Below are 24,663 nucleotides of genomic sequence, written 5' to 3' on the forward strand. Positions count from 1 at the left end.
CCCCCCTGTCTCTTGGAAAGTCATGGGAAGGAAATACTGGATTTTTTTTTTTGTTCTTTCCCTTTTGGTAAATAGTAATGCAAAAAGTATATTTGCTCTGGTCTCCCATATCCCTCTATAGAAGTTTACCCTGCTATAGTTTACTTAAACCAAGAAATGGATGTATATGCACGAACACAATCCGTTATAGCTGATGTATCGTGTAGCATGATTGAAGTGATGTGCAGGTTTTCACTTTTCATTTTTTTTTTTTCATTTAATTTTTTTTTTGTTTTTTTTTTGGGAAATGTCTTGAATATGGTATTAAATTTGAATTGCTGATACCTTCAGACACCCTGGGTTAACCTTAAACCAGTGGATGAATAAAGAAAAGGGTATTGGTTTAATAGTGTTATTAGTCATGCAGTCAGCTGCAGAATTATTGGATCCTTTATGGTAGCTTGAAATGACTAACATTTAACCAAAGATAAATATTAAAACACAAAGATTACATTTTCCACTAAACAACTGAACAAACTACTTACCATTCCTACTTATTCTAAGAGTTTTTTTTAAGTAATAATAATAATAATAATAATAATAATAATAATAATAAATCTGTTTTAAATGTATCTACTGTATAAATAGTTAAGCCTCAAGACAAAATTACTAAATTTACACAAATGAACCAGTTCAAAAGTTTACATACGCTTGATTATTAATACTGTATGTCGTTACCTGGTTGATCCACGCCCGTTTTTTTTTTTGTGATAGTTGTTTGAGTCCCATGTTTGTCCTGAGCAGTTAAACTGCCCACTGTTCTTCAGAAAAATCCTCCGGGTCCTGCACATTCTTTGCTTTTCCAGCATCTTCTGCATATTTGTCCCCTTTCTAACAGCGGCTATATGATGTTGAGATCCATCTTTTCACACTGAGGGACTCGTACACAACTATCACAAACATTCACTATGCTCTAGAAGGCAACACAACACACTAGGGCCAGGGGGATGTAAACTTTTGAACAGGATTGCTATTATTTTGTCTACTGGGAAAATTTTTTATATTTTATGTAGCTTCTGAAGGGCAGTACTATATGGAAAAAATAAGAGCTTTAAACAAAAAAAAAAAAAAAAATTTACGAAGATCGTCTTGTTCTAAAATTTACACCCCCCCGGTTCTTAACAACTATCACAAAACATAAACACAGTTGTTGGTCATCAAATTCAGTTATTATTGTGTCTTGTGGACTATATGTAAAGATCTGTTATGTGAAATAGCTTATTCAGGGCAGGACTAAATAAAAAAAATAAATAAATAAAAAAACAACCGAGCAATTTCATGACCCCCCCCTCTTTTTTGACATTTTGCGGCTTCTGCAAGGGGTATGTAAATTTATTAGCACAACTGTATAAGTACACGCTTTAGAGTATAAGGCTCATAAAACTGATTACTCATATCAGGACATGACCAAACTGTAAGCAATGTGTTGAGCAATGCCTAACTACACCACAGAGAGATGTTAAAGCTATTATAGTGGCAGTGATATGGAAAGTTTATTTGGAATAAACATAAGATTACTTTGTGTGTGTGTGTGTGTGACCTTGTGAGCATTTTCAGTTTGTTCAGAGAGGGTGAGGAATTTGCTAGTCAGTTATCAGAACATCTATAAATAAAGATCCAAGGTTAAGACACACATTTACAGCGTTGGTGTCAGTAAGCGATCATGTGTCAGTTTTGCTTTGCCGTTGCCAGGAGTAACGGCGGTGTTCTTGTTCCCGCAGTCCGGTGCAGGCAGTGAGTGTATTTGCCCAACCAACGGCCTCTGACTCATGTTCCCATAGCAACCGCAGGAGCTGCCTGAACACACCCTGTTGCGGCTCAACACTTTCTGACTCACCGGCTAAACATTTAAAGTACTTCACGGTGCTTCTCAAACACCACTGCTACTTTAGTCTTTATATCATTGTGTCTCTTAACACATTTCCCTTTACAACGTAATGGTTACTGTTGATGTGTTCGCCAGAAGTGATATCTAAACCTTGCTCTGTGTTGATTTTAATAGTGTGTAAACACCTCTGGTGCGTGTCTCTGGGTGGCGCAAATGGCCCAATCCCATGCCAGTTGCCTGGCATTCTCTTCACCGGCCATTTTCCGCCCTGTCGGCCATCCCACTCCCTCATTTGTAAGGCAGTTTTGAGTTTGTAAAATGGAGGCAAAAACCTTACAAATTTTGTCTACTCTACAGTTTTCTGCTCTAAATTTCTTTTGGCTAAGTTTACAGTTTTCATTTGATGTCATTGAGCAGTTCTGGATTACTATGAATACCAACGCAATCAACAAGGTTCCACCTATGGGGGAGCAATATGACAAAATAATATTTATATTGTGATAAATTATGTCACAGTATACTTTTTTGGTTTATTTATAAAATATATATATATATATATATATATATATATATATATATATATATATATATATATATATATATATATATATATATATATATATATATATATATATATAAATTAATTAATATATATATATATTAATTAATTAATTAATTAATTATCCGGTTTTGTAATATTTAAAATGATATATTCTGATGAATATCGTTCATCATTGAAAAGTATCGTGACGTGATATTTTTGTCATATTGCCCACCCCTACTTCATCCTCAACAATGTGACCATGTTTAAGCTCCAGTTGGAGAGGCATTTACACAGATGTGCATGATATACCACATTTGAAACACATGGAGGGCAGATTTTTATTTTATTTTTTGGCATGGACAGTTTGTTTGGTGACAACGACAGCTTTCGCTCCCTGAAAAGAATGTAACACACTTCATTAAAGCGGGAATGTCTACAGTAGTAAAAAGTTTCTGTACCATAATTTTTGCTCTAAAGTTCTAGTTTAATTTGCACAACACTAGTCTGGGTGAAGTTATATTTTGATGCTAGTATTCTATACCCTTGGTCTACATTTTATATCTCTCTGATGTCTGGGTTGCTAAGTGTGCTGTGGCGCTAACCTCTGAAATGTCTTCCTTTGTGCTTGTTCTCAGGGGTTTTTTTTTTTTTTATATATATACTTTCTCAGTCTCTGCATGCTAAATTTGTTATTGTGAACAAGGCAGTCAGTGTCTGTGAAACTGTGCTGTGGTGCTAGTAGATGTATGGACTTCAGTAGAATAGGAAGGGCTGGGGGTCTGAGCAGATTTATAGAGTCCATGCATTTGTGCGTTTGTGGGAAGTTGAAGAAAAGAAGCTCTTGTTTTTTCTTGGTATCAACCCCCCCTGTTTTCACCAACTTGCCCCTGGATCCTCTCTCATATAGAAGATTTTAGACAGGCTGGTAGGAACGGGTTGGTACCATTAGGACAGGGCCCTGGTGGAGTGGAGGACAGTTTGTCCAAGCACTTTGATTCACACAGCTGTCTGAGCATGGGTGATATTCTAGGAGACCGTTTCTGGCGCAGCAGCAAAAAAGGTAGGACGACGATAGAGTTTGGTCTGTTTGTTTGTGCATAATAGTAGTTGCTGACCTTAAGTCAAAAGAAGCCACTATTTAAACTAAGGAATTATTTATTCTTGCAATTAAGCCATCTTTTGCCAGTTTCCTCTGCGGGTCTTAAACCTTGGTACCATGGATCTCGGACATCAGGTTTCAGGAATTTCTGAAGGCCCAGATCTGGATTGATTGAGAGCAAGTTTTTTTTTCTCACTGCTTAGTTTGAGTGAGATGAGTGCCACATCTCTCGTGCTTTGAGCACTGGCCTCCATTCAGCTCAGCCTCTCTTCGAGGCTCCCTCAAGGGAAGCTGGAAAAGTCAGGACTGTTTTACATTCCCTCTAACCTCATATGAGATCCAACTTCTGGAGTTGTTTACTGCATACAAAAGTGTGTGTGTTGTATGCACGCCATGTACCAGCAGCTCCAAAGCTGAGCTTCATTAGTAACATTGGATTAGCCAAGAACACATAAAACTTGTATGCAAAATAAATAATGAAAGACAATGATTTTTCCATGGTAAGGCAGAATAATGAGAGATGAGGTGTTGGTGTAAAGTGGGATGTACAGGCTTTTATGTGCTGTAGGTGTGGTTGCAATTTTGGGAGAATCGGGACAAACAAAGAGGGGAAGTGAGAGAGTGACTGGAGGAGTGTTGGTTTGAAACAGTAAGGGTACTTGTGTCTTTGTATTTCTTTCCATTCTGGAAAAGGAGAAGTTGATGTGACTCATGACTCATGTTGTGGAGTACATAGCAGAGACTTGTGATTTTTACTTGATGCATTACATCATTAAAAACATTTTTTTTTTCTTTTTTTTATACTATTTTTCCATATGGGCTGTAGCAGTGGAAGGCTCTAAGTGGTCATTATTGCTTCCTGTCTTCTTTTGCTGGACAGAAACTTGCACTGTGTTTTATGTGGTCCTCCACGCAAATGTTAAAATATTAAAAGCAAAATTCAGCCCTCTCCAAAAAGTCAGATTTTTATGTTGCGACCTTAACCGTAAAGTTTTGCTAGTCTGCTTGTGTCTGTGCAGATCACAAGTAACTGCTCATATGTAAATGATCTTATAATGACGAAACTCCTAGCATAGCATATGGCTATAAACCAAATGCACAAATTTGTCCTTATTCCAGACATATTTATTAGATGTTACTTGTTTTGCAGTGGTTGTAATTCAGGTTTAAACACTGTTATACGAGTGGCAATGCCATGAAAGTGCATGTCCCTCTTTTTTTTTTTTTATGAGCATGTGGCTAAAACGAAGAAACGAGTTCCCTTAGTCTTCTTTCCATTTGTGTGCTTTGTCTCATTTTTCAGTCTTTATAATTTAGGCTGCTTTGCATGTCTGTCTGTACCCTCTTACCATGACCTATTTTAGTTCTGTGCATATAAACCTGTGCAGAGAAAGGTGGGCTGTTGTTGTTGTTTTTTTGTGTAGAACATCTGGTCGTGCCTGACTGCTCCCACTGTTCTTTCTGGTGTACTGTTTGTACTTTAAACAATCAGGATGATTTCTTATTAAATAAACACAGTAGGTGATTTGTTGTATCTATTGTGGGTTAAACACATTTCCTTTCCATAATGATCAGTGGAACCATTGTGTAGATACCTGCCTTTTGTTTATTTGGATTTAGGTCCCCCAAGGTATCATAGGATATTACTCTGAGTGCACACTCTGGTTGTATTGTCCAGGGTTGTGCTATCGGTTGCGCCTCTTACTTTTCTTATCCTGAGCCCTGAAAATATCAATGTACTGACTGGTTCAGCTTGTCTTGCCACACCCTTTATCAAAGTATATTTAATCACTGGGTCTTTTATGCATGGTGGGAAAAGGCCTAATATTGAATACTATTTTTCTTACATTTTGCAGGTTTTTTTTTTAAATTAATTAATTAATTTTTTTTTAAACCCCATTTTCTCCCAGTTGGGTCATTAGTCAGATTCCACCCACTAGCTAGCTCTTGCCTATCACACGACAGCTAGCAACTGGGGAGGTTGAAGGCTAGCATGTGCGTTCTCTGTAACATTAAACGATGAGCTCGTAGACACCCACAAATGGTGAGGCATACTTGAACACTCAGCTTCAACTGACTGTGGCATCATCGAGTTATGAACTCATGGTCTCCCAACAATAGAGCGAACAGTTTTCATTCGGGAGCGTTTTACACCATTTAAGTTGCTGTAAGTGTTTAAGTGTACAAGTGAGTGTTTAGGTCTACAAACACAATTGTGTTATTATTTGATCTGAGGAAGGTATGCTTGGTGACCACCTTGTTTTACTCAGCAGGGAGTATGGGTGGTAAGAGGAAAGGTTAGTAGGTCAGAAAGGGTGAGAGAAGGCTATAAAGAACACAAGTGTATGAATTTCAGGCATTTAGTGCACGCTGTGGTGACGGTGAGACATGAGTGCTGAGCTTTTCACGCTGTCCTTTGGAACATTCTCCGCTCTACTCGAACAAAAACGGAGGACACTAAAGGCGATGTTTTATGAGGGCTTCGCAGTGGGTGAACTTTTTTTTTAAAAACACACTTGCTAATCATTTCTAAACAAAATTTCATTAACCCCCACACTATTGCACTTTTCCTATTGTATAGTAGTTCAAATTCCAGAACGTGGATATCTTGTATAGCTACAAGATAAGCTAATTAAGGTCACGAGCAATTTTGAAAGCAGTCTTTACTATATCTATCTATATATATATCTATCTATATCTATCTATCTATCTATCTATCTATATATATATATATATATATATATATATATATATATATATATATATATATATATATATATATATATATATATATATATATATATATATATATATATATATATATATAAAAATCTATAAATCTAGGCCTGGAAGAATTGCTTAAATGCTAATTCTTTTTACCTGTGCTCTGTCAGGGAAACACACGAATATACTGTATCTTGCCCTCCAAATAATGTTATCAAAATGAAAGTAAGAGCTGAATCCAGTACGATTTGCATTGTGGTTTGCAAGTCATATCATGCAAATTTGTGAAGCTCTTTTGTGTATTTGAACTCTAAAAGCAGGTCTGTTTTTATAGGTACCTATACACAAGAGAAATACAACACCAACTAAACAGTTGGTCCTTTTGTTAAGCATGAGAGGTCATCTCAGTCCAGTCATCAAAAGTATACACATTACAGATGCCAGCATCAAACCATATTTTCATGTAAATATTAAATTAATCCTATGACCGATTTACATATTTGCACAAAAAAAAAAACAAGCATGTAAAATAGTCTGTGTCCACAGGCTCTGTTTAAACCAATAAAAGCACGGTGCCTGTAATCATTCAACATTTCCATAAAAACACGTTCTAGAGCGTTTGTCTCTACGAACGGAAAAATAGTAATTCGGCATTTTCCACACAAGGCTATGAAAATCCTTAAAATGATTGATTGCTAATATAATAAGACCTTTACTCTAATTACATCCCAGCTGCTGGAATCCTTCAGTTGTCATGGCTGCACACAAATGACCCTGGAGAAATGCATCGCCTTTACAGTAGGCAGAGTAGCAGTCCTGAGAGACGCGGCACTGACGCGTCTGTTCCAGGAAGTCGGAGCTCTTCTGTCCACTGCGTTACTGGATAATATTATCTGGGTTTGGTTTTCTTCTATGCTAATATAAATTATTCAAAAGGATATGACCCTCCCAATCAGTTTCTGTAGAGTTGTTGGATCATGATGGTGGTAATTTGATCCTATGTATAATATGTAAGCATTCTAACCAGTAAAGATGTGGATTATTTTTTTTTTATTTTTTATTTTTTTCTCTTCTTGTAAGTGAAGTAACGCAAAAAAACAATGACTGCTTACCCCATCATTGAACCCGACCTTAATTGCACAGTACTTTTCTTCTGAGGTCAGTCGTGTTGATCATGGCACTGAGAAGTGTCCTGATGCCAGATCCCAGTGTAGAGCATTAATTCATCCATTTGTCCTCAGTAACTGCTTTATCCTTCAGACATGGTAGATCAAGAGCCTCTCCCAGGAACGCTGAATGTGAAGCGGAAATACACCTGCACTGTCAGTCTATTGCAGGCTGCACACTCAATCACTCCTAAAGGCAGTTTAGAGTCATCAATCCACCTATTATGTTTGAGAGGAAGAAGGAAACTAGAGTACCCTGAGGAAAGACAGAGATAAGTAGAGATCACGTGACAGTAACCTAAGCTCAGGATTGAACCCTCGGGACCCTGGAGCTGTGAGTGACGGCAACTCTACTCAATTGTTGGAAATTTAGTACACATTTAATGTACTATGTCCAATGCAGTGGATTAACTGAGTAGACACGCATCTTATAATTAGAAAAGAATAATGTGTAGCCGGTAGTCTAGATATCATGTTCAAGTGCATACATGTTCACATCTGTGTGTTCCATTTCCCTTGCGAAAAAGCTTAACATGCTCAGTCTTATCTAGATTTCTTCACATGCCTTGACTCAGCCCTGGAAGCATGCTTTGAAGTGAAAAGTGTTCGTAATTGTTCTTTATATATGTTCACATGAACGGTGTAGCCCCTTGTGAAATTGTGCTTACTTATGTGCTTAGTTATGATCTGTCAGGCTAGGAATTTGTGAAATGCTTGTTAGGGGTGTGTTACAACACCTTGCTCACCTGTGTGACCAGTTTTATTGTAAAGCATCACATTATGCACTTCTTTGTTGCATTTTGAAGTTGAAACAAAAAAGCATGCTTGGGAAATTGTGACTTCTTCATTCCTCTGATGAATTGCCGTGTATTTTTATTTTTATAAAGCACTTTATAATCTTTCTCTTTAAACAGTTCTACACTTTAAAAAAACAAATTTAAGTAGAACAGGTTTGTTCCCAATATGAAGTTTCCCTGTCTATAAAACAGATTCATTACATTCAACATATCCTGTTCCCAGCTTCTTTAAGGACAATGAAATGGACAATGTATAGTTAGACTGGTCCTATTTTTGTATTTCATAATAAGGATATTAATAGTTTATTACCATATTGAGCTGTTGTCTGACTGCATGTTTATCTTTAAAATGTATCACCGAAATATACTGTAGCTGCTCACCTTAGAAAGAACCAGCTATGCAGCTGGGTAGATGAAAGATTATATGTTAGTGGTGTGTAATTAAACTATATGGCAGTGGTGTGTAATTAAACTAAGCTGAATAGCAGGGTTAAGAGTTTTGTTAGGTGTTGCTGCATTTTCGTGCCTGTATCCAGAATTTTACATACAACTCAAACAGATGCTGAATATTTTGGAGCAAATTTTGATCTTAAACAATTAAGAGATACAGTGGTTTTATTGATCCTTGCTGTATTTCCTTGACATCTTCCTTCCATCAATTGTCAAATTACTGAAGTGACGAAATGTTTCATTTGGACTGCTTCTTGTGCCAATTCAAACTCCTTCTGTCTCTCAGCACCATTCAGAGTGACAGATAAATGGAGAGACAGATGTAAAGAGCAGAATTTATCAAGGGCTGTGAAACCGAATATCTTGTGTCGAGTTACTAAGAAAGGTTAGCTCCAATGGACAGGTCTTTATTTAGTGATGTGTCGCAGAGCCAATTTGAGTTCGCTGGCTATATTGAGACAGTAAAATTCTTCAGTCGTTCTTTCAACCAGTTGCATCACTTCAAGCAACTACTGTGATCACAAGTGAATTTACAGCATTTTTTCCCCTGTTATATGCACAAGAGTTTGCTGTATCACGCATATTTAAAAGTAATCACAAGGAGAAAATGGTAAGAAATATCACCAGGGGTGGCAGTGGGGGAAAATTACTGGACTTCCTATTTCTCTTATCCAGTTCTGCTCTATATTTGTTAGATCTGTTGCTGAAAGTTGACATTTGTTTGCATAGAATTCTTCACGTCATCTGTGTGAGGACAATCTAATCTCTTAAGCGAAAGACTGAGAGCTGACACCTTTTACTTTAACACAGGCTTTACAGTTGAATTGCTCATGTGTATACATTTTTCCAGGAAAGACTGTAATAAGTGTCTCTAGGGCAAACGATTTGTCACATGATGTAAAGTGTATAAACTTATTTAACTGAGAGTGGGTGTGAATGACTGGTGCCTGTATCTAATATAGTATGCCTAAAGGGAGTCACCCTTCTCTTAGTCTCATTCCTCATTGGCCAGCTCACTCCCTGTTAGTGTAAGAAAATCTGACACACCAGGGAGTGTTTATACTGCTCGGTTGTACAAGTGTGTGACCGGCTACACACAGTCCTTTTCCTGCATGCGTTCGAGCAAGACTGTAATATACCTGTAGGTTTTTGTTGAACCTTTTCACTATTTTTTTTTTTCTTTCTTTTTCAAATCTTGACTTCATTTCTCTTTGATTTTACTCAATCTGTCCAAGTGCTTGTAGTCTGCATGTGGAACATTTGGTTTATAGTGTTCCTTTCTTTCTCTGTGAAAGAGAGGTAGGAGGGGCCGAGTGGTGTGCAGTGCTGTCTCACTCTGTTGCACACACCCCCTCTCTCTGTCATTGCTGGTCTGCCAGTCCAGTTCCTTTCACTTCCAAGCAAGGCAGTGCAAAGGAGGGAAAGGATTTTCCTTTGAGTTTGCTTTTGGAGGTTTTTTTGGGTTTTTTGAGAAGACTGATCTGCTCTCTAGGGAGTTGAGAGTTGACGAAGAGAGAGGAAACCCACATCCAGGAGGAATTTTTTGTTCACACATTCTTTTTCTTTCATTTGATAGCACGTGGCAGCCGGCTCTGCCACTGGACCCTTCTACAGGGAGAAGAGTGAGTCATTTGAGTAATTTGTCCGTCCTTGGTTCATGGTCGGCATATTTCTGTTTGTTCAAGCTCTACGAGGCAGATTAAGAAAACACAATGGTTGCTGGAATGTTGATGCCTCTTGACAACCTGAGGGCCATTTATGAAAGGCTGTTCCGTGATGGTGTAATGGTGGCCAAGAAAGACAAGCGCCCTCAGACAATGCACCCCGAAATACCAGGGGTGGGAAACTTACAGGTGATTAGAGCAATGGGCTCCTTGAAATCCAGAGGGTTTGTGAGGGAGACTTTTGCCTGGAGGCATTTCTATTGGTATCTTACTAATGAAGGCATTGTTTACCTGCGTGACTACCTACATTTGCCACCTGAGATTGTGCCCACTCCGCTGCAGAGAGTGCGGCGGCCAGCTTCTACCTTGTCCATTGTTCAGAGGGCTGCACGAGTGCAGACTGTCGAGGGTCCAACTTCATATGTTCCCAAACCAGGAAGGGTAGGTGCAGAGAGCCAGGAGGCTCTGTTGGAAAGGCAGGGGTACCGTCACAAGAGGATGCAAACTGAAGAGGAGGCAATGCCCAATGGGAAAACATCAAGGTTTAGAGGACGTCCAATTACTGTTGATTATAGGAAATCCAGGGCATCAGGGGAATCTAGGGACCAAGTCCAGTCCATGTATCAAGGTGGTCAAGACATAGACCACAGTGATAAGAAGATTACCACAATTTCCCATCAGCCACCTGCTAAAATCAGAAGTGCATCATCTTTGGTACAGAACATGTCGGAGAACTACAAGGTAACCAGTGAGGTATCTCTGATTAAAAATACACCAAAGACCATGGTAAATGTCGATCTGCCAGCCCAAATTTCTGTTACTACTAAACCAGTTGCAGTTACGGCCTCTGTGTCCACTGGCAAAGCAGGTAAACCCAAGGAAGAGGTATGTGTTAAAGCTTCCCCGGAACTCATCGTTACCAAGACAGTCAAAGACACCTCTATGCCACCCAACTCTAAAGAACAAGGGGAACAAACCCTGAAAGTGACCAAGACGAAGATTACTCAGGAGAATCTAGTCAAGGATAAAATGCCCGAAAATATAGAAACCAGCATGTTCACAATATCTTCTACTTCTCAGCTTTTGGAACTGAAGGCAAAGACTAAAGCCTCACAGGAATCCATCATTAGCAAGCCAGCCAAGGATGCCCATGTACCCTCTTCCTCTAATGGACAAATGGAAAAATCACTGAGAGTGACCGAGATCAAGAATATTCAGGAGCATCCAGTCAAAGGGGAAATTACCAGAAATACAGAAAACTATCAGCTCATCACTAGTGAGTCACCCAAGGATGTCTCTTTGTCTTCTCATTCTAATACACTTGTGGAAAAAGCATTGAAAGTAAGAGAGACCCATAAGGTTAAGGAGCATCCAGTCGAGGAGAAAATATCCACAAATACAGAAACCTATATCTCTAGAGCATCCACATCTACTGTTCTACAGCCAGTGGAATTAAAGCCAAAAAATAAAGCCTCACAGGAACTCATCCCTAGCAACAAGGATACCTCTGTGGTTCCTTCTAAAAAACAAGTGAAATTGGCTGAAACCAAGAATGAACAGGAGCATCCAGTCAAGGATGAAATGCCCCAAAATACAGAAATGTGCATCACCACAGAAACTTCTACTAATCAAACAGTAGAATTGAAGGCTAAGTCTAAAGCTTCTCAGGATCACGTTATTAGCGAGCCAGCCAAGGAGAACTCAGTCTTTCTTTCCTCTAAAAAACAAGTGGAAAAAACAGTGAAAGAGACCAAGACCAAAAATATTCAAAAGGATCCAGCCAAGGATGAAATGACCAGAAATACAGAAACATCTCTCTCTATGTCATCCACTTGTACTTTTCAGACAGTGGAATTGAAGACTAAAGCCACTCAGGAACTCATCACTAGTGAGCCACCCAAGGATGTCTCTATGCCTCCTCAATCTAAAAAACAAGAGGGAAAAACTCTGAAAGTGAGAGAGACCAAGAGTCCTCAGGAGCATCTAGTTAAGGATGAAATGCCCCAAAATAAAGAAGCGCATATCTCTCTGTCAGCTTCTACTGTTCAGGAACTGAAGGCACAGACAAAAGATGAACCTGGTTTGGATAAACATGAAAATGCCAAGGAAATAAAGGAGAAGGATGACCCTGACAAAACTTCAGGTTCAGCTGTGCCATGTGTGGTCAAAACAAATGCAGACACAACAGTTGTAAATGATGTGGTTGACTTTGTTAAAGAAAAAGCTGAAGTATGTCATGGGCAGCATTCTTCTGAAGCATCTTTGGAGGAATGGACCAGTAATGTTGACACAGAATCAGCCGTACCACCAGCAGCACCTATGCCTGTCATAGCAAGTAATGTTCAGAAGACTAAGAAGACATCTAGTATTAAAAAGACAAAAGGCACCCAAATGGCATCCAAACATATCGAGCCTATTCAAGTAAATGATCCAAAAGAGGAAGAAATTCCATCTCAGGATTCGTCTACCACTGTTATCAAGACCGAGAGTAAAATGCTTAAGCATGACGCCAATCCAGTTTCCGAAATATCAGGTGCAGCTACTGTGGAACAGGTGAAAGAAGTTATTATCCGTGAAGAAATAAAATTTGTGGAACAAACAAAAGTGAAAAAGATAACCAAGCATGAAATAACACCAGTCCAACAAACTCCACCATTAATACAACTATTAGAAGAATCAGAGACTAAAGATTCAAAGAAGAAAGAAGCAGAGGCTGCCCCAAAGTCTTCAAAAAGAAAGAAGAAAAAGCAAAGTGCTGCTGATAAACAAGTTCCATCATCAACCACGGAAATCAGTGCAGCTGAGGAAATGGAGACAGCCCAGGATGCAGTTCAAATTCATCCCAATCAGGGGTCTGAACCACTTGCAATAAGTGAAGCTCTAGAAATCTGCTCTGAAGAAAACAGCCAGACAGCAGCTGTAAAGAGTGAGGCCCCTATACACAAAAGGGAGGTGGAGCCAACTCAGCCCTCTGCTGAAAAAATAAAACGGGAGGTTCTGAAAGGAAAAACATCCTCCTCGCAGCAGCTGAGGGAAGCACCCACAGCCCAAGCGTCAGCAGCCACCTCAGCCCAGGCCGGCCCCTACCCTGAGCAAAGGGAGCCTCCCAGTGTTGCTCAACTTTCAGCCGCTTCTGACACACAGAGCAGAGAAGAGAAGCAAAACGTGCTCTCTGCGAGCAAGGCCGTCAAAAAGTCTGTCACCACTGGCCCCCTCTCTGCCGAGGAGAAACAAGTGTCATCTGAGGACGAAGCTGCAATGCGGAAAAAGATAGTTGTAGTAGAAGAAGTGATTGAGGTGCAGCAGCAGATTGCTACTCCAGGTGCAGATGGAAGCCAACCTGCTGTCCCACCCGTGCCTGAGATATCAGGAGATGACCTGGACTATGATGTTTTAGAGGAGCTGGCTAAAGAGCGTGCGGTCTTTCAGAGTCCTGTCAAAGAGGTCGTCTGGGACCATTCTCTGGATGAGCCAGAGCCTAAAACCTTTCCAAACTTCATTGAAGGTATGGTAAAAATTAAACCTCTAAGTTCCTTCCTGTGCATGTGTAGTGTCACGGTCACTGACAGTGTTCCTCTGTGTTTACAGTGTGGGAGGGTCAGTGTGGTTTGCATGAAGTTGTCATAAAGGGTGTCTTCCTTTGGTCAAAAGCTTAGTTACTATGTATAAGGGACGGGTCAATGTGTACACTCTTCCTGCAAGTGGATGAAATGTAGTCTAAATCCTCATTGAAAAAGTGAACTCCTTTTAAGTATTGCTATGAAGAAAAACATCCATGAGCTTCATTTTGCAAGTGCTGTTATACCCAGTTGGTGTTCTGTTGTAAATGGGTGTGTAGGGAGCAGCATGCAGAGTTTAAAACTGAGACACTACAGTCTAATGACTGCATCAAATGAATTACATAAAGCTGAATTTTTTTTTTTTTAAGCTTTTTGTGGTCACCACTTTATAATAAAGACTCTTGTGCATACTAAAAGCTTGCACAATTTACCTGTTTGTCTAGTTTAGAGTTATCAAATGGATCTAAAGAGCATTTCATGAAACGTTTCCCTGGCGTTGATCCATACCACATCCACACCCAAAAATATCAGTTTGATATATTGGCTCCTTAATAAGGCTGTAAATTGCATACTGTGTGATTTATTGTTGGATCTAATAGTTCTAAAACATTTAAACAGGATAGGAAATGATTGATTATAATGAGATTTGCAGCACTAAATGTGCAGGAATCTCTTCCAACTTTCTCTGTTTCTCATACCGGAAATGACCCAACCCTTCACTCATCCAGAAGAAAGGTATCAAAGGCTCCAGCTTTGCTCTGCTATGAGACAACCAAATGCACAGGAGACTATTGTTTTCAGCAATCTTTTACCCTGTTTTTGGAAGCTTGTGTGTTGGGCTCCGTCCTCTGGTCTGTGATCAAAAGTATCTGTTTTCGAAGTCTCTCACATCAGCACGTGCAATACATTGTGCAATAGAAATTCCTGGAATGTGCTCTGGTAGCTGGTTTTGGTGGTGTTTGCTTCATTGCCATGAGCACTTAAATTTCTGGGTCTCTGCACATTTAGACTTTAGTGCAAAGATGGCTAAAAGTGTGTGCTCCTACACTTTTATGGGTGGGGCAAAACATGTGCAATGACAGGAAGCTCTAGTAGCTGGCATATCACCATGGGTGTATTTATTTGCTGTCACACCTAGACTTTGTCAACAGTCCAAAGCTCCGCACCATTTTCTCATTGCTAGTTATTATCCAGCAACGTGTGGAGATCCCCCTTTTCTTTTTTTCTTTTTTTATATATATATATTTATATATAAAAGTTACACAGATGGTCTGTGCCTATATATATATATATATATATATATATATATATATATATATATATATATATATATATATATATATATATATATATATATATATATATATATATATATATATATATATATAAGCTTGATAACTGTCTGCTGCCCCCTACTGCATCATCAACAATGTGTGCAGCTTTGTAGTGACATTATTTTTTTTTTATCTCTTTCTGCATGTGTGAGCTGAAGTGTGTGAAAACATTTTCATTTTTGAGGTGAGCATAGCTTCCATTTCAAGCGCTGTGGAGTTAGTCAGATCCCATCTAGTTTATCTTCAAATAATATGGAACATGTGTCCAATTGTAATCGTGTCAGTTGGAGAATATGGTTCATCGACAGGAAATGTTAACAGCCACATGCATTTTTTTTCCATGGAGTCACCAAAATTTGCTCTTCCTTCCTAGCTTTCAGAGAAAATATCACCCAGAGTAGTGTCTCTCAGTTTGCTGTTTAAAAGAAATCATCTCCTAAGTGAAACTAGTTTTGTGCAGATCCATCCATATTAAGCAATGCAGAAAATGAAAGTGCGTTAGATAGTTCCTAGTTGTGTACGGGATGCTGTCTTGTTTCGTGTACAATGTAATCTTAGTAAGGCCTGCAATTTGACTGCCTATGTGCAAACCGAGAATCAGTGTGTCCGAGTCAGTGTCGTTTCTCAGACATGCCACTCTGTTTTCCAGTGTCAGCCCACTCTCTACATTCCTGAGCGTTTATGATCTTGTCAAATATCCAGAAGTGGGTAGAATGTCACTCTTTTCTTTCATGCCACATGATTGTGGTTTAGAGGGTGAGTCATCCATGGCTGAATTCAGCAAGGCAAATATGAGACTGACCTTTAAGAAGCTGAGTACTGTCCTGCACACTATCAATAGCTTGTGTACTGACTTCACAGCAATGAGCCTCTAAAGTCAGTCAGTAAATGTGTCTTTTGCCACCAAGATAGGTGTTTGTGTCACTGTCTCCTGAATCCTGTTTAGGAAACCTATTAACTTGTTCAATTGTGTAAAAATAAAAATATGTAGTCGTAGCTGATTTCCTAGTACTGCCAAAATAATTGTTCTTATTTGCTGTCGCATTCTTGTGGGTAACAAGTCCCTTATTTTCTGACTGTGTATGAGAGAGCTGTCATGAACAAAAAACGCCACTAGATTCAGTTTTAATTATAGCACATAACACAGTGCAGTAAGTACAGGCTAGCATGTTGCGCGGTTCCAAGCTGTCATTGTATTCACAATCGATATGCTTTATGACATTATTATTATTATTATTTATTATTATTATTTATTATTATTATTATTATTATTATTATTATTATTATTATTATTATGGGATTATTTGAATTATTGTATATTTCTCCTCAAACATGAATAAATAGCTAACCAGTTGGACCATCTCTTATTCAGACAGTTTGATGACATTATTTTGCCAGCAAAATATGCTTACGTGCTTGCATGAGATGTTCAGACTTGGCCAGCGTTATTGTAAGTCCAGGAGGTGTATTGTGAAGCTGCACTTTCAACCTCTAAGGTAACTGTGTTCTATTGAGTGCTGTAAATTTGTTTGGTCTGCAATTCTATTTATGCCGCACAGAAATGAGATGATAGTTCGTCTTTGTTGGTTTCACTGCCTGATCATTCATGACTTAAGCTTTGGAGGAGATATTGGGTTTATTCCTTTATCATGCAATGATAATTGAGCTTTGGCAGACGGATGCCTTTATATGGCAGACAAAGGTATTTTACCAATGGGTAATTTATACCTCCAGGCAAGTATCTGATAATATGAGAATCCACTCATGGCTCCTTTGCTGCCTAGGAATGTTGAAGTAAATGGTATGTTCATGTACAGTCAATTTCCTATGTTTGTGCATTAAATAGATGATGTTAATCATACATTCTAAATATATTATCTTAGAACTTGGCAACACGGTGGTGTAGTAGGCAGCAGTGCTCCCTCATAGCTCCAGGGTCACCAGTTCGGTCCTGTGCTTGGATTACGGTCTGCGTGGAGTTTCTGTAAATGTTCTCTCCGTATCTGTGTGGGTTTCCTCTGGGTTCTTTGGTTTCTTCCACCTTCCATGAACATGCTAGTAGGTGGATTGACTTCAGTAAATTGCTCGTCCGTATGAACGCGCGTGTGAATGTGTGCGCGCAGTGCCCTGTGATAGACTGGTGTCTATTTCTGGGTGTATTCCCATCTCATGCCCGGTGTTCCCGGGATAGACTTCAGATTGATCCACAGCAACCCTTACCAGGATAAAGCGCTTACTTGGGATGAATGGATGAATAATCCTAGAACTTATTTTAACCTAGCAGGAAAGGCTAAGCGTAAACCTATTAATAGTTCATTGGGTAGCTCTTATGGAATGAACAGTGCATGAAAATGCTGTTTAATGAAGGCTGTGTTAATTTTCAAAGTAGTTCTGATCTAAGCCTAGCAGTTGTAGCCCATTTAAGTATAGTGCTGGGGAAGCATAAACATGAATGAGATAATGGTTGGTAAAATGGCCAGTCTTTCAGCACCATTATTTACAGTGCCATATGTTGGTGTTGGAGTACTATAAAACATGCTATATTTAGGGTGTGTTGTGCTCGATGGGAGGTCTCTAAGGCATCAGGGTATCCTGAGAGAGAGACCGGGATCTCTAACCATCCCTGGCATTCCAGCGTTGCTTCCCTCGTTGGAGCAAAACATGCACTAAAAAGGTTGGATAAATATGAATGATTGTGTTCATGATTCAAAATAATGCAAAAGAAAGACAATGAGAGTTTAAGGCACTTTTTATATGTGAATGTGTAGACTTACTGCAGGATAATGTGTAAGGCATTCAAATAATATAATATAAAAATATTTGGTATCTTGGTATTGCTTCATGTCTGATACAGGATATTAAATAGGTCATATGATTAAAAGCACAGCGACATAAACAGAGCAAAAATAAGATGATCCTATGTGATGGATGGATTTATTTCAGATCAGGTTTCATGGGTCGGATAATCTTAGTAAAGCTGGTGATCTGTGACATAATCTCACAGAATATCTCTATCATCCTCCAAGGACAGTCTGATCTCTCTTTGGTCCTCTGAAGCCAAGTGGGCGCACTTTCATCAGTTTCTATCTATGAGCACTTTATTATTTATTTATATCCGCAACAGGCTATAATACCATGCTTACCGCCTCCCTGGACAATTGCCCAGCACTCTGCCCTCCCCCCCCCAAGGCCTCTATCTGCCCCTCCCACCTAATGGCAAAGCCACCAGGGAGCAAGCTGACATATCCAAGCAGCAGGCACAGGCTGTCGAAATTAAAGAAGGGCGAGAAACAAGGCAGCACACACCAAACAAACTGGAGCCTCTTCCCTTCCCCTCATTCCCCCAGTCCTGCACTCCTCGTCCTCCTCTCCCTCCACACAGCCTGCTCCATGAAGATCATACCTGGTAGGTTAGCACAACTGGACTGTTGTCCACGTTTGTCTTTGTGTCCATGTATTTGTGTGTTTTTGGCAAACCCAGCGAGCTGATTGTTACGGTCACGGGAGGAGGGGAAATGCATGTCTGCTTTAGCTTGACCTTCAGGCAGCCAGACTGAAATTCTATTCCATATTTAAACCCATCCACACTACGCGCTACTAGAATTACACGTGACATTTCGAGGATTTTTTCTCTCAGCATTTCTTTATTTGATCGTAATGACTTCCCACCTCAACCTATATGGAGCTAGACAGGAGGCGATGCTCTCAACAAGCTGTCAGTCTTGTGTATTGAGAAAGCTCGGCGTATGGATTAAACCATGTGGGAGAGTAGAATCCGTCTGTAAATTTCAGCCGTCTATGATCGTACGCTTTCGCAAGTGTTGATTGTTCGTTTGCAGATGGAATAAAAATGCTCCCACCTGTTTTTAACTCCTGGATCTGTATACTCCTCTTTTAAGGATTGTTGAGTTTTGGGGTTTTTTTTTTTTTTTTTTTTTTTAAAGCTGCTTATGGTCTAAGGTAAAGGGAGCCCAGTGTTAGTTTTGTTTTATACCAAGGTACTGTGGTTGTGCAATATCATAAACCTGATCTTCATCTGAAACTGTAGTAAACAACATAACACATGTGACTCGTTGCTTTTGTTGTTTATCTGTTTCTTTTCAGACTGTCTTATCCTTTACTTATCGGCTTGCAGCTCAGTTTGTTGAGGTTTATGATGGACTGAATATTTAGTTTCTCTAGCGGAAATGTGTTTTGCAATTCATCGTCATCAGCTGATGTGATGGATCGTTTCTGTCAGATTTATCAGTTGGTGTGGTCAGGAGTGTTCCCAGTACAAGCATTTTTGAGATTAAGAGCAGAAAAAGTCAGATGGGAGGGTTGTTTAGGAACGGCCGGCGTGAACGCCAAGCAAGAAAATACCGTACATCATCTCTGGAAAAAGATGAGTGAAAAGCTCAACGGGAGAATGAAAAAGCTCAAGTTAAAATTATTATTTTAATGTAGACCAACCCCTGATCTTTGGGGCACTTATGTTGTCCTTCCACCTGTTGCTGACTGAATTGTTCCAGGCTTATCTCGGTGCTAATGCTAGTTAGTACCCTGGGATTTGTGTTCCCCACCCTGGTGCTTTTGGGGCACATCACCTCATAGTCATCTGCCATTTGCACACATTTTTTTTCTCTTTTAAACCTGTCCATTCTAAAGACAAGTGCACTTTCACTAAAAGTTCAAGTTCCCTTGTTTGTGTATTTGTTCATCATCCTGGTTTCATAGTGTACCATTTTTTTTAACTACAGTAGACAGGAGAATGGGGTGTACCTTTTAAAACATTACTCTAATTACGGTCCAATTATGTGCCTTTTTTGTATTTAGAGGTGTGTTATATCCATGTTTTGTGTTTTTAGTGCCCTTTTTTCTGAGAGTGTAGGAAAGTGTAAATGATGGGAGAGTGTCTGCTTCCACTATTCTGCAAGATGTGTGTTTGTGTTCACCATCCATCACATTGTGGGTTTGTGTACTTCAGCTTGAATGGGTATGCTCTAACTTGGAATAATATTGTATTAACCAATGTTATTTATTTTATTTTATTTTTTCCACTTAAATTTGCTTCTTGTGTCCTTTTTGGTTTCTTTCTTTCTCTTTTTTTTTTCTTTCCCCCCCCCCCCCCCCCCCCCCCCTCATTTCTCATATTCTTGGTAATTGGATTTAATGAGTCCTGTTGCAAATAGTGCACAAAACTCAAAGCTGTTAATGTACATGTTTGCATAGCATGTATGTGATGGACCTTTGTGCAGCTGTCAGTGGCTTAACTCCTCATTATGCCTTACAATGGAGGGATATACTGCTCTGGAGAGAATTTTCACAGAGCACAGGTTCGCGTTCTAATAATGTTGAGGTCTGTCACATTACATTACATAACTGTAGTGTCTGTTTGGAATGGCATGTTGTGTACCATCTCCCACATACTTTTACATGCCAGCCAAATATAAGTAACACCATTCCAGTAGCATCATTTTTGATAATAAAAATAGATTAATTTTTACCTGAGAGATATGAATAACCAGGTACAAATAAATATTAGCCATATTATTATGGGAAGATTGGATTAACCTGCAGTTGGCAACCAGTGAGAAATGAGATGACCGTGTATTGTGGCTTTTCTAAATCGTGACTTCACATCTCAACAATGTGGGGTTTTCCACATCGAAGAAACTCTAAACAGCGTTTGATTTCTGTTTCGGTCTCACCTTTCGGTGAAAGAGAAACTGTGCTCAAGATGAATCCATGTGACACGACGACCGCTCAAATTAACATGAGAATGGGAATCTCATTGCAGAAATACCAGCATGTTGTTTATCCTGTTCTCACACATTGGTAGTAGAAACACTAAAGCAGGGGTGTCCAATCTTATCTGGAAAGGGCCCGTGTGGGTGTAGGTTTTCATTCCAATCAAGCAGAAGCCACACCTGTGTCTATTGAAAGCCAAGATCAAATGATTAAACAGGTGGAATCAGGCGTGGCTCCTGCTTGGTTGGAATGAAAACCTGCACCCACACCGGCCCTTTCCGGATAAGATTGGACACCCCTAGACTAAAGCCACTTTTATATTCACTTTTATATTTCTTTTGAGCAAAGGCCTTTTCAATGATCAATAAGTTTCTTATTAATCTATATAGTTACTTATTGTACAAGGAAGAATACAACAGAGATTGTGGACAGTCCAGAAAGCAGTTGTGTACACACTAAAGTCCACATTAATCCATGAAACCAGGCCCATGAACAAGTGTTTTATTGGTTTTGAATGCACCTTTCTCAATCCTTTGAGGGGAAAAATGGGGCTAGGGGACATGCTATGACATCCCCAACTTTCTCTCTGACTGACTTGGAACCATTGGCCAGAACTTTGGGTTTTACAGATCTGTTTTTTTACTGTGTGTGTCGAAGTAGAATTTCAGAAGTCCTAAAAATATCTCTTTTCAGCATTACCTTCTGAACTACTTTCTTTTTTTTTTTTTTTTTTTTTTTTTTCTTTTTTTCTCTATAGGTATTTCCACTGTATTACACTTTTTCTGTATTTATCTCTACTTTATGAACTTTTTTCCTGTTCTATTACATTTTTACACTACCCCCAATGGTAATACTACTATCAGGTTGAGAGTGGCACTGAGGTATTCTGTCTCAATTAGTATTGCGTATTAAATTAAATCAGGTACTGCAATGAAAAATTTAGTTTTATTACTTATTTTTTTGAATAATATAATTCTGCAAGTGTTCATTGCATGGTAGCTGTGCAATTTCTGTGTAGGGCTTCAATACAAGGGTTTAATAGCATGAGCAGTGGTCTAGGAAAAACTACCATTGCTTCTCTAAACACAGGTGTGGAGGGATTATTGGAATGAGCCTTGCCGCCCCCCCCCCACACACAGCTCACAATCGGGCCACCTGCATCCTTTGTTCGTCTAATATTCTCACACACATTCAAGAAAAAAGTTATTAAAATGTAACAGCCCATTTAGTAGTCTTACAGAGATTGTGAAAGAGACTTTTTGGGACGTTGATTAAATGGGACAAGCAGCACAGACCAGTGGAGATACCCGACTCTGTGGCGAGTCAACGAAAGTTGATATTTTTTTATTTTTACATGATGCTCTACAAACAAATCTCCTTATGGCAGGAGACCAGAAGGCAAATTGAGTAGTTCTTCAGAGTTCTTAGCCTTCTTCTTGGTTAATTCACCATTTTAGAAATGTGTCCTGATCAGTTGTAACAAGTTTGTTGTAGCATAATATGTTGTCTACCATATCTACATACATTTGTCTTCCATTTTGCATCATGAAACAACCAATTAATGTTAAAAATGTAAACTTTTACCTTTAACTTGTTCTGTTTCTGCAATTTTTTGTTACATCTGTTTCATATTTACATCACTCACCTATCCCAGTCCACCAGACACACAATAACCTGCGCATCACACAATGATGTTGAAGTGGGATGAGATCTGGTGACTTAAGGCCATAGCATATGATGCAGCATAACAAAGCCACCATTATTTCCTGTCAACACCGTGCTGTCAGGCAAGATTCTGGTGTCCAGCACACAAACGTTCAAACATGTACTTGCATTAAACCTCTCTTTTTCACAGACTCCCTACCTTGCTCTCTCGTGCTCTCTTCCATTCTTTCTTTTTGTGTCTCTGTGACACACACTAACCATCATAAACCTCATCACTCTCTCATGCAACTCTCATGCAGTTTGTCTATGCTGAGGTCGTTTTCAATGTTTGTATTAGCTACAATATTAGACTTTTAAAACAGATTGCAAGCTCCATATTATAAGTCTCTCTGTGGGTGAAAAGCGTTGGGACAACAAAGTTTTGACAGTCCAGCTAGCAAACCCCAAAATACTGAAATTTACATTTACAGGTCAATAATTATACATTAAAGTTAATTCAAATTTACGTTATTGGGAAGTTTAGCAAGTAAATGTTCACTGTCCGAACACTTGAATTGAACACTGTCCGGATACAGATCTGATGGCGTTACGTAACAAAACATAAACAATAGTAAATAAACCCTGAATGAACATTTTGTATTATGACTACATTGTGATCATATATACCTTTCAAGAAGTTTTCTTTTTCTCACTGCATTCTCTAAAAGATCTACATGACCTTTTGCGTTAATACCTGATGTTATTCCTAAACAAGATATTTTACCTTCAAATTTCATTGTAAATGATTTAACAGCGTAAAAATTCATTATAACATAAAACCGATGTATTGCATCCACACAAACATGTCTCACAAGTCTGAGCTGAACTTCAGTGGTTACAGCAGCTAATTTAGTTTAGAACGCACATTGCATGTAGATAATATAAGTACTACGCTGATGTTATCCGCTGTTAGCCACAGTATTCCCTTTCTGCTGCAATGATGTCCTTCTGTTGCGACATAATATTTGTGTAAAACCAGTGAATACACTAGACCTGTACTGTACCTGTATTGTAACTTTTTTTAAATTTTTTTTTATTACTCTCATGGCACTTCACACTATATGTAGAACATCTACAGCTAAGTTATTTTGGGTTATTGATTGCTGTTGATTGGACAAGGCTGCATATTTTGTGTTCTGTGTTCATCCTGGATACTGATTGGCTACAAGAGCTTATACCAGAATTTATAATCTGAGAGTTTCAGTTGCAATGTATCGGAGAGTTGGCAGCTTTTCGAGAAAAGCGCCACAGAGAATAAAATATCCCCCAGTAATAACCTTTATGTGGCCAACTCATTTTTTGACGAAATGCCAGATACACCTTTATAATACTGAGGTCATGAGTCAATGACCTCTTAAACCGTTTAACTAGTTAATCACACTTCCTTCCATTATTTTTATGTAACGAAATGCTACAGAAGATAAGACATGAAATGTTTGTCCTGCTGTTATTCCACCGGATGATTTTGTTTATTGTCTTCCAGTGACGCATGTAGGGGCGTGTGTGTGTGCGCATGCAGTGAGCGTTCAAGAACATGGAACGAGGACAGTCAAAGCCTCTTGTCATGGCGACCGGGAATGCTTACAGTGCTAAACATGAAGTGTGTGGTGTTGAAATGTTTTATGAGCGACAGAACTATTTGCACGAGATAAGCTATGGAGAGAGATCTGCATTTCTATATAACAAAATGTGTTGCACAGGTAAGGCACAGTTCATTTGATAAATATGGGCATCGGGGAGAGTTCTAGCTAAGGAGGTGTTTGGCAGGAAGAGTGACTTTTCTGCACGTCCGAGGGTTAGAGTGCAGTGCAAGTACAGGTAATTGGTGCTTCATTAAGTTATTCGTCAGTTTTATGACTGTGCATATGTTTATTTTTATGGGCTTGGCTAAAGTTACATAACAAGGTTGACCCTGAGTGTTCATTGCAACTGCCATTGAGATGATGGGGCAGTTTGTGCGGAGTGTGCGGTATACTGTACACACTTTATTATCCAGCTGGGATTAATGTTCTATTGAAAAGGGG

The 24,663-nt window shown here is 39.1% G+C and overlaps 1 protein-coding gene across 21 annotated transcripts in view; it reads left to right on the forward strand.

Annotated features, from left to right (window-relative positions):
- plecb (plectin b) overlaps nucleotides 1–24,663 on the forward strand; it is a 121,913-nt gene that overhangs the window by 52,415 nt on the left and 44,835 nt on the right. For 8 of the 21 annotated variants that reach the window (XM_017476980.3, XM_053683115.1, XM_017477016.3 and 5 more), the window contains exon 1: nucleotides 10,135–13,816. The exons of 9 other annotated variants lie outside the window; for them this stretch is intronic. In XM_017476980.3, the coding sequence (XP_017332469.1) occupies nucleotides 10,360–13,816 (3,457 nt within the window). In that variant the 5' untranslated portion in view covers nucleotides 10,135–10,359. Of the gene's footprint in view, nucleotides 1–10,134; nucleotides 13,817–18,403; nucleotides 18,612–24,043; nucleotides 24,340–24,663 lie in introns of those variants that run through there. 4 more of the 21 variants (XM_053683124.1, XM_053683130.1, XM_053683119.1 and 1 more) reach the window with 3 other exon arrangements.

The sequence above is a fragment of the Ictalurus punctatus genome, chromosome 1 (genome assembly GCF_001660625.3).
Source record: "Ictalurus punctatus breed USDA103 chromosome 1, Coco_2.0, whole genome shotgun sequence".
Taxonomy (NCBI): domain Eukaryota; kingdom Metazoa; phylum Chordata; class Actinopteri; order Siluriformes; family Ictaluridae; genus Ictalurus; species Ictalurus punctatus.